At 32.3% G+C, this 19,445-nt stretch overlaps 2 protein-coding genes across 9 annotated transcripts in view; both read left to right on the top strand.

Moving 5' to 3' along the window:
- Galphaq (G protein alpha q subunit) overlaps nt 1-16,115 on the top strand; it is a 61,276-nt gene extending 45,161 nt beyond the window's left edge. The window contains exons 2-9 of one of the 8 annotated variants that reach the window (XR_011173038.1): nt 6,982-7,166; nt 7,265-7,419; nt 7,815-7,943; nt 9,478-9,607; nt 9,708-9,861; nt 11,966-12,073; nt 14,031-14,312; nt 14,442-16,115. Coding sequence is in view for 7 of the 8 variants with exons in the window: in XM_069112210.1 (XP_068968311.1) it covers nt 6,982-7,166; nt 7,265-7,419; nt 7,815-7,943; nt 8,515-8,643; nt 9,478-9,607; nt 9,708-9,861; nt 11,966-12,073; nt 12,432-12,514 (1,073 nt within the window). In the remaining variant the exon portion in view is untranslated. Of the gene's footprint in view, nt 1-2,567; nt 2,596-6,981; nt 7,167-7,264; nt 7,420-7,814; nt 7,944-8,514; nt 8,644-9,477; nt 9,608-9,707; nt 9,862-10,915; nt 11,024-11,965; nt 12,074-12,431; nt 12,700-14,030 lie in introns of those variants that run through there. The other 7 variants (XM_069112210.1, XM_069112209.1, XM_069112208.1 and 4 more) reach the window with 7 other exon arrangements.
- Nucleotides 16,116-17,340: 1,225 nt separating this feature from the next.
- LOC138179420 (uridine phosphorylase 1) overlaps nt 17,341-19,445 on the top strand; it is a 46,440-nt gene continuing 44,335 nt past the window's right edge. The window contains exon 1 of the mRNA XM_069112203.1: nt 17,341-17,564. Within this exon, the coding sequence (XP_068968304.1) occupies nt 17,530-17,564 (35 nt within the window). The 5' untranslated portion in view covers nt 17,341-17,529. The remainder of the gene's footprint in view (nt 17,565-19,445) is intronic.

Raw genomic sequence — 19,445 nt, forward strand, 5'->3', positions numbered from 1 at the left:
GAAATATGGACTTATGATATTTCAACATTATGTGTATCGCGTAATAAACAATTCATCATGACGCCACGGGCAATCCCTGTAAAACTAGCATGGCATTCAACGTGTTAAATGAAACAGATACGTTAAGTGGGAGCAAAGAAATTCGCCGTTTCCAGAGTCTTCTGCATCGCGTAGCTTTTTCATCAGTAGCGCACTACGTTATTATGTTATCTGAATATTGGAAATCGTACTTCAACATATAAAGTATGTAGTTCTAGCAATTATGTTTGGTGTCGCGTAGTATATCGCTTCTGTTTTCATTTTCCGAAGTGCAGAATCGATTAAAATTTCGTTTCCTTGCGTAGATATCCAGGGACGAAATCAGGAACGCGTTCTTCGCAAAGAAAGTCGAAATGGAGTCATCGTGTGAAGATGAAGAAGATCAAAACGTGGCGTGTTTCGTACGTGACGATCAATTTTCGAACGACGAGAGGGCAGAAAATTCGGTTAGATGCAGCGCGTATTTCAGACGATGCTATGAGCTGCGCACATTTATATCGCAAACTAGAAAATTTGTATGTGATTGTTGTACAAATCGTGAGATTTGTCTTATTTCATATTTCATATAAACATATTTCCAGCGCGCAAAAAGCGAATAATACAAACATTTTCTCAGCAAAATTCAGGGGAACAAATTAGAAACTATACCATACAGTTAGAATTTATATTGCAAACTAAACAATTCGTATGTGATTCTTGTACAGATCGTGAGATTTGTCTTATTTCATATTTCATATAAACATATTTCCAGCGCGCAAAAAGCGAATAATACAAACATTTTCTCAGCAAAATTCAGGGGAACAAATTAGAAACTATACCGTATAATTAGAATTTAAATCGCAAACTAGAAAATTTGTATGTGATTCTTGTACAGATCGTGAGATTTGTCTTATTTCATATTTCATATAAGCATATTTCCAGCGCGCAAAAAGCGAATAATACAAACATTTTCTCAGCAAAATTCAGGGGAACAAATTAGAAACTATACCGTATAATTAGAATTTAAATCGCAAACTAGAAAATTTGTATGTGATTCTTGTACAAATCGTGAGATTTGTCTTATTTCATATTTCATATAAACATATTTCCAGCGCGCAAAAAGCGAATAATACAAACATTTTCTCAGCAAAATTCAGGGGAACAAATTAGAAACTATACCATACAGTTAGAATTTATATTGCAAACTAAACAATTCGTATGTGATTCTTGTACAGATCGTGAGATTTGTCTTATTTCATATTTCATATAAACATATTTCCAGCGCGCAAAAAGCGAATAATACAAACATTTTCTCAGCAAAATTAAGGGGAACAAATCAGAAACACTTTCTTTTTAACAACTGAAAGACGCGTCCTTTTACACGTATATTTTTTACTCTGTCTGAATGAATTTGTATAAAACATCGATTACAGATCTTCGTTACTAAGCACTCAAGGCAATTATATAAATTTTTTCATACGAAGATATTGATTTTTCGATAAATGCTTACCATATTTCTAGACCCATATGTCTGCTAAATCTGATCTGATAAATTTCAGCCTGTTTCATCCACTTTGTTCTGAACTGGATATGTACTTTCTTCAATTCTTTGGATATTTTCAACCTTTTTCAATAATTGGTTCATCTAATTTGGTACCATTTTAGAATTGTGTGTTGTACCGTGAATGGTAGGTCAATAGGGTTCACACCACAAAGCAGCTTCTCTTTATAACGACAATTTGCGCAAGTGTCTGGACTCTATTCATTCTTCTATTCTTTACTTTTCTTTCATCTTTCTCTACATCTTTCTTCGCTTGAACCCCATGCTTTACGAGTTCCTTACCAGCTTCTTAGACGAACATTAACTGTTCACCAAATACAGACAGTGTCAGGTGGCAACATTGGGATGTACAGCAAGGATACTGAACGAAGCATTTTTTTAAATAAATTTTACATGCCTTTCATTTTCTCATATGTCAAATTTGTATAACATTGAATAACACGAAATTTATGTAGATGTTATATTTAATGCTATGATGTGCAGATAGTATTTACAATAGTATGCGCAGTAACCTTTGTAGCCATTGTACATGCACAGTGTCTTGCAACCGAGATGTTGAGAAACGACATTGATCAACACCAAGAATGTGATGTTGCTAAACTACTTTTTTAAATCTTGCCTTAGACTTTGCTGTCATTTACGTTATCTTCTTGCAATGAATCAGCTTATGGAAACGAGTAATTTGTTTTGAAAGACAAACATTAGTCGTACACGTATGTAGCATAATTGTGAGGCTGATAAAGGGTTGAGTTGATCGGCTTGGCTTCCGAGAAACTCGATTGATGATACAACCAGGTAAAAGATAATTTCACGCGGCAAAATAAATCCGAAACATAGTGTAAATATTTCCATACGTTTACCTAATGACCTAACACGATAAATACAAACATAAGTAAATATTGTAAGTTGAGATATAGTTCGGTGTACACGTAACAAGCACATGTAACGTACTTGTATTTACAGTCAAGTTGCTCGGAATCAGAGGCTGGTACAATCAGATTCTATGGTTACAAAAGGTTCTCTATAATTTAACGAAAAATTACAACTAAAGTTACAGTTCACATTAATTTTTGTTATCAGATAGAATTCTGTTACAATCTTCAGCATAAACGTGACTGGAGGAGTTTAAGAAACATCCAAGTTCCTCGTGGTGTTAGAAAACTGGTGGTTAAAGTTGGTTTGATTAGGTTGATTTGAAAAATTGCTGTTTAACATTTAGCTAATAGCTGCGATAATAACTGCAAGTCAAAGGTTAATATTTCGTCTTGCTCAAGTTGACTGGTTCAAATTATCCGAATAAAAAGCTACCAGCGATGATAAAGTAAAGAAACGTTTGCAGAAAGTTAGATGGCCAGCTTTCAGCTAACTTGGATAAAGAGCAAAGAGGTGTAAACGAACGGATCGGCAGTTTATACAGGTGACAATCTACAACGAGAATGACAAGGATAATTTCATGGATTATCAAATCGAACAGCTCACTTAAAGTACGGTTCGATTAAATGGCGAGCAACTCCTTGCGGAAAAAATTAATTTGCACACTTCCGAGCGTATGATCCGATAAGGGTCGAATTAATCGGCTTGCAACCTATTTAATGCCGGCGTTATTATTAGCAAGAAAGAGGAAAAGAAATGGTATATACTAGTTGCAACGGCTGATAGTGTTAGTTTATGAGCGAATTATTGCTCCATTATAGCAGCGGCTGCGAGATATCATAGCATCGACTATTTACAGCGAAATTGTGACTCGAAAGTTCGACTGAAATTCGTATTAATTCGATTGTAGAGTCCTCGCTGAATTTTCGTTGGATTCTTCTCTCCTTCAAATTATTCCGCAACGATTTACGTGTAATTTTCTGTTCATTATCGATGTATTGGAAGGTGTTTATTATCATTAATAAGTAAATTCGAACAATATATGGCAGGCTGAAAATCATAACGATGTAAATGAAAATATTGAGAATTTTATCGTATATTTCAGCTCTTAAAAGTATCGTGGTTTTACTTTTATAATTAAGTTAGTTATAACTTTATTCTCTGCCGCGATGTGTCTTTATGACCTGAAAAAATATAAATTTGTATAATGATAAACACAGAATATTATTTGGAATATTAAATAACGGTTTATTTACGTCACTATGATTTTTCGTTGTACATATATGAAGACATTGCTTGAAACTTAAAACCCCCCCGAAAAAAGGATAGCACAAAGTAATTTTTATTCTTATAGTAGCCGTGCGCGAGTTTTGCAAATTCGTAGAAAAATCGTTGCAACAAGCGTGTAAAATTATTAGTTAAAAAAATTAATAACGAAACGTTTTAATTAAAATTTTAATAAAATCTCTGACTACGTTTTTGCTGTGTTAAAGAGAAATGCATATTCCGCAGACATAATTAACTGAAACTAGTAAACTCAACAGAAAATATGTTAAACTATAATATAATAAATTTCGAAAGTTCCAACTGCAATTATGACGTAAAAATATTTTACAAAAGTGATTCCGTAGGTTAATTTCTGATTGAATGTCTTAACGTAATTATCCACGGTGGCCGCAAAACCACACCATAGTATTTATTGTAGCATTTACATACTAATTAATTAGACCCGAGTAATATCCAAATAGACGCAGAGAGAAGAAGAAATTAGTACAATGGCGACCAGAAGAAAATTTATAAAACGAGAAGTATAAAAAGGAAATGTAACTTTACAAAACGAGCGTTGCTAATCCGGTAAAAGATTGTCTGAGTGCAAAAGTTACTGAAATTCATAATACACCAACATAAAACTTCAACATTAAATTTCCTGTCATTTTTATACTCTATCGTATGGCCAAAACACAGAATGGACCTGACAGAAAAAAATACTGTTGAGAAATAAGGACATGAGCCGGTATTTTTATGAAATTTCACGTAATTCAAAGAATCGGATACGAAAGGATACAGGGAAGAAGAGAGACGATGGTACGTCCCTGGTGTTGGTGTCACTTCCCATTTCGGGTTGGCGGCTCGGTTTTTCGTCGTAGATGTTCGTATGCTTCCGCCGGCGACCCGGAAAAGCACGAGGCGCGCATCGGCCGCTGCGCGGAAATTGTCGAACGAGCGATGGAGGTCGGCGGAGGTCGGCCAACTCGAACCACGCTTCGGCGTCGATTCGATTCTCGATACGCGTAGCTGTCGCTTGGAAAATCGTTGGGCCGGCTTTTGTCGTCCACGTGTTCTCACGGGAACTTTGGCCGTTTCTTGCTACGAACCGAGCAACGCGGATCATGCAAATGCAAGTATTAATATGCGACCCGCCGAGTAACTTACGCAACCGTTAATAACTCGTAATGTTTGTAGACAGCCGTACATCCGTATTCTATTAACGAGTGATAATGTAATACGATATTTGTCATTGGAACGGTTTGTACATAGAAGCAGGACGGCTCAATATTACCTATTTTTCAGTTGTTTCCCTTTCAGACACCAAGATACGAGGCAGAAACGAGTAACTGGATCGCTGTATTAATTATCGAATAGCGAGCACCAGCGCTTTGTTACAATCGATACTTTCTCTCGTTCTTTGATCGCACAAGTATCGATGATATTTTCAAATTATTCGATTCTGCTTTAATGCAGTTTACGACGCACTATTTGACAAAGTGTGGCGGCGTATAATAATTGAGTTTACGTGTTTGATTGTTGTACGCTGCTTGTGTACGAGCACAAATATCGTTACTTAACACGCAGTACCGTGCTACTTGCTTTAATTGCTATTGGTAGCCTATTGGTTAACACCAAAATTCTTTGTTTATGCTTTTTACGCTCCTTTCGTTACATAACCTTAGATTTGCATTCGCAGAAAAAATTCGGCACACATAACGATTTTAAAGCCTCGATTACATAAACGTCGATATAAGTCGAATTAATCGGCTCGGAATCGTTGAGTATCGAGTGGCAAGTAGCTCCGACTGGATACTTAATGAAAAATGAATACCTGAAAACGTCGTAAAAACATCCGAAGCTGGCCATAAGACATAAAAAAGAATATAAAAATCGTCTTAGAATGTTTGCAAAAACGGTCGATGATTTGCTCGCTACGATTAAACCGAAAGTTGGGTAAAAGTCGACTTAGCTTAGAGAACTCGTATAATAATTAAGAGAAGGTCGACGCTGGAAATAGAACGTTATCTAATAACCATTTTTCTTTTTAGTTGAAGAAATAACAAAGAATGGCTAAGAGAACTCTAACTTCGTTTAAAACCCGAAGAAACGTTTCAAGTGTGCTGAATTTAGATAACTTGAACGAGACGAAACCCAGCCATGGAATTGGACCTAAAAATTAAAGTTACTTAATTTTAGTGTTTTGTTTTTATTTATATTCTGCACTCTACGTGATATAGGATTTTTTATTTAAACATAGAATACAAAGTAACGTTAAATATTCTGAAAGAAACCTAGACCAAATGTAGTAAAACCTACTCTGATTATTTATTACGACATCAATCGAGGATCGACATCCTAAAATTTGAAAATTCTTGACATAGGTCCTGCTATTTTTGATATAATTAAATAATTGCATTTTCAATTGAATTGCTACGCGGATACCAATAATATCGAATAATCCCGAAAAAAGATGGATCTCTTTTTTGGAAATGTCTCAAATTAAAATGTCTTAAAAACTTGTGATTGTAAGTGTTATATTTATCAGTTCGTACAGCGAACTATTCGTTCCGGAACTCGTAATTATTACAAGACGATATTTCTATAAATAGCCGTGGAAATAGGTGAATGAAATTTTTAACTGTGGTTCGTTACTTCCTAATTATCTGACGGAATCTACTTACTGAGTTATTAAATTGATTCATCAAATTGACCACAAAGATACATCACAGTACATTGTTGGCTGTAAATATTAAGACACCTAATCGTTATACGTACATTTGCTGAAAAATGGCAAACTTTACCTTGCTTAGTGCCTTTAGTATTACGTACGACACGATAATTTGTAATAAAGTAACCAGAGAAAAAGAAAACAGTGGAAAGCCATTTGTACAAAATAGCCAACGGTGTATTTACATTCTATCGAAGCTTATTTCTAGAAAAATGATTATTTTCTTAAGAAATAAATTGATTGCAATTACCGCTACAGAACAGCACTGGTACATCGCACGTTTCACAGACAGATTTCACACATACGTACTATCTGGTAACATTTGTTCCAGTAAATACACAGCTTTAACCGATTTATCCTAATAATACGTAATGGCAAACGTAACGCACGCGATAGAATACCTTCGTTACGTATGAATGAAATTTATAAATTCATCGGTCGATTAAGCCGAATCGTGAAAGTACGAGTAACCCAGAAAAAGTCGATTACCTCGGCAACGTTCGCTCGTTAATGATTCATAAACTTGTTACAGGTACTGGTGAATCCGGCAAATCCACCTTCATTAAACAGATGAGAATCATCCACGGGTCTGGTTACTCGGACGATGACAAGAGGGGGTTCATTAAACTCGTGTACCAAAACATTTTCATGGCCATGCAGTCCATGATCCGGGCGATGGACCTCCTCAAGATCCAGTACGCCTCATCTGCGAATATAGTGAGTATTTTTATCGGTGACCCTGGGCTCCATTCTCCCCGTGTTAATTATGGTAACCAAGTGCAACTCAAAAATGTGTTGTTTCCATGCGATCCTAGGAAAAAGCAGAACTCGTGCGAAGCGTGGACTTCGAGACAGTTACAACCTTTGAAAGTCCATACGTAGAAGCAATCAAAGATTTATGGGCGGATAGTGGTATCCAAGAGTGTTACGATCGCAGGCGAGAATATCAGCTCACAGACTCCGCTAAGTAGTAAGTACCGTCTGGACGTGTCTTTGCCATCTACTTGCCCCTGAGGAGAGCGTATCTTTTTTTCACCTCGTTCCACTCGACGTCATTGTTCGGTTAGCAGTCCCAACGTGTCGGCCCCTAAACGAGTCGAATACGTACCCGCCAAGTACAGGCCTGTGTGAAACGTTAAACGCGTGTAACGTCTAAATATGAAGAATCCGTTGTAGAGAAATATTTGATGGAACGTTGAAGGTTTGCACCGACTGCTAGGTTTCTATTTAATAAGCGATCCATTTACTCATGTGAATGGTTTACTCGATATCTGATTGATTCGATATTTGTTCGTTGAACGAGATTATAATATTTGGGAATGCCAGATGTTCCGTGTATCAGGTATTGAGAACATGATGTTTCAGTTACCTATTGGAGATAGATCGAGTCGCAGCAAGGGGCTACCTCCCAACAGAACAGGACATTCTTCGTGTGAGAGTGCCTACTACTGGTATAATTGAATATCCTTTTGACTTGGAAGAAATTCGATTTAGGTATGTCTCGCCATGCAAAGGAAGACGCTGCCTGTGCCTGTGATCTACTTACATTGGACTCTTTCTGCATCGTGGCTGCATGTATTGTGACTCACCGATTTCATTGTACATGGAATCCATCATTCGTTTCGTTTCTCCTTTCTCACTGGCGTGTCGCGAGTTCCATTGATACCTCCGGTTTTATGACGTGCCGTGGTGCTAAGTTCCCATGTACGAAATTTCGTCTCTCGCGACGACGAGAAAATTTCGTGCTCTGTATGCGGAGAGAAGACACAACGCAAGGTGTTCCTCTTCTAGCGGAGTATGGACGCACACGGTCTTCTCTCGATCAATCGTATTTATTTACAAGGAACATAATAGCTTTGCGGTGAACAATGTAAACTGTCCCACTGTCAGTTACTGTGTCATAAAACTGTAAGAATAAATCAATGAACTTTGCATTTGAGTGAATTCTTACAGGCTGGGGACAACGAGCATGTGTCAAATGTTTTGCGATATTCCTCTCCTCGTAATCACCTTTAATACATGCATGGGCATGCACTATCAGACTGTGGCTTCGTTTGTTTTGCAGTTATCTTAGTGACCTAGAACGTATCGAAAAGCCTGACTTCCTTCCTACCGAACAAGACATTCTTCGGGCTCGAGCTCCTACTACTGGCATTATAGAATATCCGTTTGATCTGGACTCCATCATATTTAGGTACTAACACACATTACTTGAACTTGACTATACGTTTAGAAGTATACTATACTAACTTAGTATCGTACTAACCTGGAGTAATGGATTAGTATCAAAATACCTGTGTGAGTTTTTTTTAATACGGGTAGACACTTTTATTTTATTTCTATCATGTCATGTATTTTTTGTCTGTACATTATCGCAATACCATTTATTTATGTTAATCATTTTTTTTTCTCTCGATCGTATATAGTTTCTTAAGTATTATCGCGATTTGTTGTAATGTAAATAATATTCTCTTATACGTAAGTTATCACGTATAGAAATAGACTTTATAAGTTACAGAGGTAAAATAGAAGTAGCAGGTAATTCATAAGTTATAATTGATAACGTAACGTAATAATAGTAATATTTACTATTTGTACCTTAAAAATTGACAAGGTGAGTGAACACGTAGATAACTTCTTATTAAAAAAAAAAAAAACAGGATTATGTTATTTACTACATATTTTATAGCTGATTCTTCCTGTTTCGTTCTCCTTTCTTTTTTTTTTTGTTTTTTTTTCTCTTCAATTTTTATCCTTCGTTTGCTTTAAATAGCTCATTGTTTGCATGTTTTTCCATGAAATTTCTGTTCAGAAAATATCATTTTGTAAATATTACATTTGACATTTGACTAATGAATCGTACGAGTAATTTAAATTCTGAATGTGAAATTAGGAATTATTTACAAACCGCACTTAACAAATTGATAAATATCGGATAACAGTTTGCGCTTTAGTTTGATTAATATTGTAGCAAATATTTAAGTCGTAAGTGAAAAGATGAACAATATTACATAAGTATATTTTACAGGATGGTAGACGTTGGTGGACAGAGATCAGAAAGAAGGAAGTGGATCCACTGTTTCGAGAATGTCACTTCTATCATCTTTTTAGTAGCTTTAAGTGAATATGATCAAATTTTGTTTGAATCGGAAAATGAGGTAAATACTATTACAATATTTCTTTCTCGTATTTTTTAGTTTACCCATATAAATCATTAACTAAATCATATCATTCTAACTTGTTATTACCATTTTCCAGAATCGAATGGAAGAAAGTAAGGCTTTGTTCAAAACAATTATTACATATCCTTGGTTTCAACAGTCTTCTGTTATTCTGTTCCTAAACAAGAAAGATCTGCTCGAGGAGAAGATTATGTACTCTCATCTTGTTGACTATTTTCCTGAATATAATGGTAGGTATATAACACTAATATTTACTTTTGGAAATTATACTGTATAACAACATTCACAACATTAAACTTATTAATGTTTGTGAATCTTTAGATTGATACGTACAACATCGTATGTAATATACTAGATGTTTACTATTGTTCATTATGTGTAAACGAAAATCTACCAGTTGATTCGAGATGTGATTTTACATAGAAAGTTCTCATACAAACACATAATAAAATTCAATAAGTTACTAATAAAGGTTGATAATCTTTGTTAATTTTAATATACTCGGTTTAGAATGAATTTTATCTTCAGAAATGATTATATTTCTTTATTCTATTCAGGAAGATGAATTAATTTTTCAAAACACAGCAGACAATTCCATTATTGAACATTGCAAATAGATTTTTAATTTTTATATTTCTAGTTAATATAATTATTCCAACATTATACATAGATATTTGATTTTTAATCCATTTTTATTAAATCTTTATAATTCGCTACTAGTGATTTGGAAATACTTTTCATACGGTATTTTATCTTTAATAAATAGAAAAATAAATTGGATTACCATGTTTTAAAAAATATCGCAGAGAAGTTAAACTTTCGCAAATAAAATAAAAAAGGAAATAATTTCTAAACGATTAATTCAGTAGGGTATAGATAGGTTCGAACTTGGTGAAAATTCTTTAATAACATTTCGAATCAATTGAAAAAAATATTTTTTACTCGTACTGATACTTCTCGTATAAGTTATATATTTACTTCCCCTAAAATATTTAGTAAATTTATATCTTTCCCATTCTTATAAATTATTCAGTCAATATTGTGTTTCTATTAAAAATTTTATTTATATTTATTAAAATTAATAAAAATGATTCTTTATCTCTTAAAGTAATATAGAAGTTATAATATCATAATATTATTAAGTATATCATAAAATGTGAAATATGAAACACCTTCGGATGAATTGTCAATATGTTCAGAGAATCAGGCTTAGAATTATTTCGCATTGCTCTGGAGCATACTATTCAGTTTATTATTAGTAAGTGAACAAGTTGTATGGTATAGGCCCTAAACAACAAGATGTACCAGCAAGGGAATTCATCTTAAAGGTGTATCTCAGTACGAATCCTGATCCTGACCGCATGTGCTACTCTCACTTCACGTGTGCGACAGGTCTGTTTAAATATAACACATCATGGCAGAAATTGTAGATGTTTTGTAGAGAATTTTCTAAATTGAGCCAGTAACTATACATCATAAAGTTGTAACTGTATCCTTAAAGCTTAACCCTTTCTTTATTATAGAACAGCTATTTTCTGTACTTCGACATTACCTTTCATTCATTTTATCAATAATAAGTGATACAACTTTTCCATAAAACCATACCAGAACAACTTACATACATAAATAGAGATTTTAGCTTTACTTTAGGGAAATTTATTTACTTTACAATTGATTTCAAAGCATTTTGACATAAACATTCCTTAGAACTTTCCAGGTGTATCTAATTAGATCTAATTTAAATAATCTAATTAAAATGTGTTATATTTTCTTAATCTGATAAAATGAAAACATATATTAAGCTTACATAAGAGATTTGTATTTGACTGATAATAGCTTTAAAAGGTTTCTATGAGAGTTAATAGAACTAATTGAATAATTTGTCCTTCAGTATTTATTGGATTTGGATATAAACTTCATTGATTTAGTAAACCAGATAAAGTGGATTTGATAATAGTTTCAACATCCAAAAAAAATTTTTTTTTCTCCATGAAAACATAATTTTTACCTTCTGTATCTAATTTTCTCTTTAATCTTTACATATCATTTTAATGTATATTAGTTTATATATTGTAGTAAAATAATTGAAATTAATTTTAGTTTTCTGTTATTATTATATTTTTGTGTTCTAAAAGTATTTTATTATAGGTAGTATAAGTCTTGTAATTTTATGTTATTAATATTAATTAATATTTGAATTGGTTTCAATCAGATTTTAAAATAATATCCCACTGATATTACATAATTGAATTGGGAGAAAAAAGATAGTATGTGCTTGAATAAATATAAATAGAAGTAATTGTCAATTCGTATGCTTGCTTATATATTTCACAGGCCCACAAAGAGATGCCATACCTGCTAGAGAATTCATTTTACAGATGTTTGTCGAATTGAATCCAGATATTGAGAAGATTATATATTCACACTTTACGTGTGCCACAGGTAGGCTGTTAGTAATTGATGCTAATGTGCATTTGTTTTTGCTTCTTAACTTTATGTATGTTGTGTAAGATAATTTGCATGTTGCCTATATTCTACAGCAGGTGCGTAATTCTTATCTTAATGGTTATTTACTTCAGGAAAATCAATCTATTTTATAGTGTCAAAAACTAATACTATTGTGCAATTTAATTTTAAAAACTTCTTAATTACCTATTTTTTGAATATTTATTATTCATCATAGTTAATAATCTAAACATACTATTAGATTGATTTTCTGTCTGATTTGATGTTTCAAATTGATATTAATATTAAAATGTGGTTTATTATTGCATGCTGCGCTTATGGGATTATTCATCAGACACGGAAAACATTAAGCTTGTATTTTGTGCCGTTAAAGATACAATTATGCAAACTGCACTTAAAGAATTTAATCTTGCCTAAAGGACAATTTTTGCATTTACATATGATCTTTAATGTGTTTCTTTTATTGCGAATATATACAGATTTTTTACAAAATGACTATTAATGTTTAGTCATGTGTTGGAAATCAGAAGTAATAATAGAGTAACATATTCTGTGTGCAAAATTTTGAGACTGCCAATCTGTTCCCTGCATAATATTGTTCACGCATAAATCATTTCAATAATAATAATCAATAATAATCAATTGTTACTGAAGTGAAATGCAGTGAAACATAATAAAAAAAATATTTGGTTTATTAGTATTACAGATTGAGTAAAGTAGTTTTTTTCAGTAATACCATGTTATTTCACTAGTAAAAGAAAGTACTTTTATTTAATTAATGAAATTCAAAACAGTTATCATAAGATATAATATATTTTAATCATGCAGAATACCATATAACAGAACTTAGATTAGTATGATCAATTTCATAACTGGTTTTAATTTTAATTCATAAGTGCTAAACTTACAAGGTCATTGGAAGGAATACTATGCTCTGCACAAAGTTTTAATGCATGGGTTATACAAATTATATTTATTTGCACATACTGTTTGATCATAATGTAATAATTTCTTAAGTTTCTAAATTTAGTTAAACAAATTTATTTTATTTTAAAAAATGCTACTAAAGAATTTTATGCATTCTTTCAATAACAGGTTTCTGTAATTCATTTAACAAAGCACAGTTAAATGTGTAAAACAATAACGCACTGCTGAAAATAATTAAAGGATGATATTCCACTCATTTTGATCTTTATACCTACTTTTTGTGTCTGTACATTTTTGTTTAATTATTATCTTGAAGTCAATTCTTATCACAGAATCATACGAGTAACATTTCAATATATCAAGCCTGGAAGATTTCTTTACTTCTATTTGCTTGATCGATGTAACAGAATACTTTGTAAGAGCAGTCCCCTAATTGTTTCAAGCAGTGTATATTTCACGTTTGTGGGAGTGTGGAACATACTTTGTTCTTCAATGGCATGTGATAACTATTGCATTACATATATAGCTTTATTTTCTATTATATATACTTTTATAAAATTTCTGCAATTAATTGTAACTTCTCTAATTTGTTATGTTCAATTGTCAGTGATAAGGATTATAGAGATTGTTATAAATTTATGTGCTTCAGTTATTTAATTTAAATATATCATTCTGCAATATAATTAATTTCTTTAATGATTCCTATAATATAAATTATATCATATATGTGTCAGTGTTTTTGTGAATTTTTATATATAGAAGATAAAAATTGCATGTTGCATGTGTATGAACTTCAAACTTATTCTCACCCTTCACTTAAGGGTAAGTTGATTTTTCATATACTGTTGTATTACTATTCAATGAAAGATATTAATTACTCAAAGTTTCAACGTTTCTAAACAATTTTTAATGGTCACTAATGCTTTTTGCTTAATTAACTGATTAACTACATTATTATTGTTCAAGTTCATAAATTATAAATGTTTACACTTGTTTTCTCTTACAGATACAGAAAACATCAGATTTGTATTTGCAGCAGTGAAAGACACCATTCTGCAGTTAAACTTAAAAGAGTATAATTTGGTTTAGATGGCAATACACAAAATTCAGGATGGACTCAAGAATTTTTCTTATACCCTGACCAAGGTATCAGTGTGAACTCTGTTAAGTTAGAAATGGGAAAGACGAAAAAGGCAGAAAATGAACAGTAATTTGTGGTGCCATCAGCGTACTGTCGCTGCTCCATTACAAGTGTACCAACTATTGATTAGTAAAATTTATAACGGAGGTAACAGCGATGAACAAATATGGACCTAAATCTGAGCGTTATACGTTCTTTCCTAACCTTCTCACTGTCAATACCAACAAATTGATTTAGTTTCGTACTCTATTTGTTGAATTTATTACCTTTTTATAGATTAGTTTAGTCAATCATGCCTGGCTGACTGCGTAATCGTCTAATTTTTATATAATAATACCACGAGCAACACATCAATAAACGTATAAGATAGAGTGCAGCCATGCCATAAAATGTCTGTCCAAGTGTTCATCTCAAATCAAGAGATCTCAGCAAGAAACTGAAGAGAAGAAGGACAAATGCTTTTTAATCACAAGTAGTCGGTGACACAAGTGAGAGCAATTTTAGTGCCATTTACTAGTGTGGTGTTTTTATTGCAGTCCTTTCTTAGATGCAAAAAGCCAAAGTGTTTTTTTATCTGTGCCAGAAGCAAGTCAAAGTTCTTTCTGCATGTGACTCAAATTCATAATTCATCGTATAAATATTGTTATATATAATATATAAAATGAAACATAGGTTAGCATTGAAGAAAATAACGTAAAACCAACAAGAAGGAAACTTTACCACCCTTCAATATTAAGAAATTATTAGAAAACATCTGTTTGATGTGATTTTAGGTAATTTAGGAGGTGAAAGGTTGCAGATACTTCTGCTGTCTTTTTTCTCCGTAGGCTGTGTAAAAAACGTGAGGGCTGCGATCTCATACCATACAGTTATAAGTCTGCAATTTACGAACGACATAAAAGTCTTAATTACAACACTGGTTTTCCTTTCATCCAGCCCTCGCTTATTGACACAGCATCGCGCATCTAGGGACATGGTTTAAGAACGTATGGCCCTAGTTCGCATTGTATCCAGATTACAGTGTATGTATGTATGAACTGCTCACTGCCTGCGCTCGCTCATGCTGGCTAGCGCGCTGCCCACTGCTTGTATTCTCTAATGGTTCAATTAATTGCTGTTTGTGCCACCTTTTGATGTTCTGCCGAAAGAATATTTGTATAAAGGTGATAGAAACTGCTTTACACAAACCTAGAGAGTACTTGCACAATAAACTTTATGGTGTTGGTCACATCAGTGAATTAGGGTATGACGTCTGGACACATATATCCTGAATGTCTAACCCTGATACTGCTAACACTCCACGCACACTGGGCAGCGTATGTCATACCCACTTTGGTTGAAACACTGAGTTTATATGAAAGAAAAAATATATAAATACATTGAATAAAATATAATATTAAGAGATAATAACAGATAATATTGAATAATAATAATAATATTAGTAATAATAATATTAATATAATAATATTAATAATAATAATAATATTAATAATAATATAATATTAATAATACTGCTTGGTTTTCAGTGAGAGTGTGTGATTAAAGAGAGTGAGGGAGAAGAAATAAATGTGTATTCAAAGTGAGACAAACGGTAGTAAAAATGAAAGAAAGAGAGAAATGGAGGGAGGAGAGGAGGATGAGAGTCAGAAAAGGGAAGACAGAAAGGGAAAGAGTGGTGAAAGAGAGAGAGAGAGAGAGAGAGAGAGAGAGAAAGAGAGAGGAAGAGAGAGAGAGAGAGAGAGGGGAAAGAATGGGAGTGAGAGAATGAATTTAGATGTATGATATGTATGCAGAATGCATGAAACATTTTAACAAAAGATAAAAATTGATTGAGACGAACAGGCTTTCTTTCGCCTGATTCAAGAATGTGCGAGTGGCGCGCAAATTTGTGGCTATAGTTCATTTGTAAATCATTTTTTGTCAAAAGTATACATTTTTCTGAAAGCATAATATGTTGAGTATTCTTTCTGTGTGTATAAAATGTAAACACCTACCACGCCCAAAATGAGATCAATGTTTCTAACTTATTTATAATAAATAATATACATTAATGATAAAAATAAACGCAGTTTGTGACAGTAATATCGATGCATGATACCGCATTTACCTCGTATATTTACCTGAAAATATAGTAATCCTTGAGTAAAATAATAATCCCTGATCCTGTTTATATGAAAAAGTGTTTAATTATGTACCCTAATAAAGAAGTTATATTTAAAGTTTATTAAGTTATATTTTGTTTTCGTTATGTAAGAGCTGTTACCGTTTATTAAAAAAAATATATTTTCGTTCAAGAATGTACTGTGAAATTCTTATTACCGCTTTTTACATAATCTTATTATAATACATAACAATCAAATGGAATGGAAATTTTATTCATTTTATTTATTATAAATTACTATACCACTTCTTATTTAAGGAATTATTTCAACGAATTAAATTTATACGAAAAGAAGTAGTAGTTATTCACGTTTCTAATTATTTGAATCTATCAAACTGGTTAACAATAATTCCTTTAATCATTCACTGATTTGAATAGTTAATTTTGCTACTTAAAAAGTAGATAACATTTTACATATCAAATAATAAATAGTGTATAATAGCATTTTTATTTTGTAAGTTCAAAAATTACCATTTTATTAATGTAACGATATTTTTATAAGAAAAAGAGATACAATTTTATAACATAATGTTCTAATCTCTATACCTGTGTGAGAAATGATTAACAAGCACATTTTATGCAGCATTTTAACTACATGCTATATATGTTATACATATTACATAAATTTTGTTTAAAGTACGTGATATAATCAAATCATCTTCGTACATAAACAGAATGGTAATATATTAGTAAACTGCAGATTTATAGAAAATTCACAATTGCTAAAATCCACATAATATGCAAAAATATAAAAATATAAGTGCAAAATATCCCAAGTATAATAGTTATTATAATATCCAGTGGATGTAATAGATTTTTACTTAGACTTCGTTTATTTAATTAGCGTTATAAAAGTACGCATGTGCATGAAAATCCGCAGTTTATATATTAGCCGTGAGTTATTAGGGATTTGTAATTGGCGCACAAAAATGTAGCCGTACTACGTGCGCCAATGAGAAAGCGGGCCACCTAGCGGCGCATTTTCAAACATCACGTCATTCTCTTAAGGCGAAAATGTCACACTGTGAAAAGGATGTTGATGCGGTGAGGAGAAAGAGCGCGCGCGCAACGTGTACGATAGCGTTATCATCTCTGCAAGTATAGTCCTGCGGAGGATCATCGAAAGGACTACACCCCTAGATTGAGTTGAGCTTTGTTCCTCGAGTCGACACCTACAGTGAATAAAGTCACGCAAGTGAAAAGATGAGTCTTCTACTAGAAGAGGAGGAAATTGACGAGTGAGTGTTTCTGTGGCTTGCAATTATATTTTCTACGTTTAAGTTTCGACTCTCATGAGACGAGAGTTACCTCCCTTTTGGTTAAGCTTGTAATAAGGGGCTTGGCAGCGTCTGTAACTCATTTTATGAAATAAGAAGCTTTTCTCGCGTAAATGTTTATATCTCGACAGTTGTTAAGGACAGGTTGTGTAAAGTTAAGTAGTTTGCGCGATTGTGTATTCATTACATTTCTTTCGAAATTTTATGAGATCGCTGTATGAGCTACAAGTGTACGAGGGTCCATGTGATTTTAGAAATCCAATTTTTCTTTGTACATTAATTTATGAACATGCATATCACATGTAACCTACTTAACAATTAATCGTGTCTCTACTCGTGATGTCTGCATTTCTTTAATGTTTGAAATATAAAATATATTTTCCCAATAATAAAAAAGAATAAGAGGGATGGCAAATTTAAAACCGTTAGTTGATTACATGGAATTATGGGAGTAATGAGATTGTGATACTTGTTAAATTTTTTGTGTTTTTATTGCGTAGAAATATTACGTTTTTATAAATTTTCTTAATTTCACAAATAGCCTGCTGACATTTATGATATTTATAATAGACTTAATATTTATTAAGAAATAAGAATGAATTCGTAATATTAAAAAATATTAGAAAGGTTAGTTTCTTGGAGAAGTATTATTGAATTAAATTCAAATTCGAAGATATTGAAACAACATAGATAAAGGTCATGCGAAATAATTCGATACATAAAGTAAATACGGTTTTATAAGAAATATTGCTCCGTAGAGCTAACGCATTAATAAACAATTTAAATACGAAAATTAAAGCACATAGAAAACGAAATATATATTGGTTATTAGTTGTATATATTTAAATATTCCCGAAAACGAATTAAGATGAAAATAATTGAAAGACGTAAATTGGATTTGACATTTACTTTAGCTATCACCGGTCAGCAACGAAGTGGACGATCGATGTGATAGGCTTAACCATGTATTGTGTGTCATGCGTATATCATTTCTTTTTTGTCCTCAAACTAATCAGCCGTGTGCTCGTTCAAATGGGAACGTCAAAGTTATTTAGGACACCCTAATTAATTTGATTAAAATTAATGTGATTAAATAATTCGGATGTATTAAGGCCTCAATCGATTCACCTTGAATTTCATGGCATATACTTTCCATTATTAGAGTACTAAATGAGAGCATTTGGTGCATAACCCTGATTAAGTTGAACACGAAAGCTTTAATACTTTTAACGATAAGCGTAACTTTTTCCATTGGTGCTTTTTAATAGAATATATGTAATCTTTATGTAGGTGTACATTTTGGCATTTATCGGATAGATTCTGCGTGTCGCTAATCATTGATAAGAAGACAGGATTTTAATTAAAAAATAATTATATTTTAATCGATAAAAGTGTATATCGCCTTAATTGTGTATTGTAGATTGTATAAATGTTTTGCATTGTATCGTCAACTATGAGTATGGTAAATTTTAATTAAAATTGTTCTTTCTTTTTCTGTTGCGTTTTGTTAAATTACAGAGTAGTTTAATTAAATAACTTATGGCACGGTAGTCACGTATTATTAAAACGCGTAATGTTCTCGATAGAACAAATTAAATCTTTAAACGTGGTTTAATTCTAAATGCAAAATACGTTTATGAAAAGTTTGGAAATTTTTACATTTCTTTCTTCTTCTTGCTCTCCCTTTAACTGTTGAATTTTATCTTTGATTTTTCGCATTACAGCTGTAAAATACATACCTTACAAATATTTTAAAATTATTTACAACTACATTTTAGGAATATGTACTCTATAAAAGGTTGTAGGAAATCGACTCTTTTATCTCTAACATGTTATTTCGTT

Source organism: Bombus flavifrons, chromosome 4 (assembly GCF_040668555.2).
Source record: "Bombus flavifrons isolate JBK064 chromosome 4, iyBomFlav1_principal, whole genome shotgun sequence".
Taxonomy (NCBI): Eukaryota; Metazoa; Arthropoda; class Insecta; order Hymenoptera; family Apidae; genus Bombus; species Bombus flavifrons.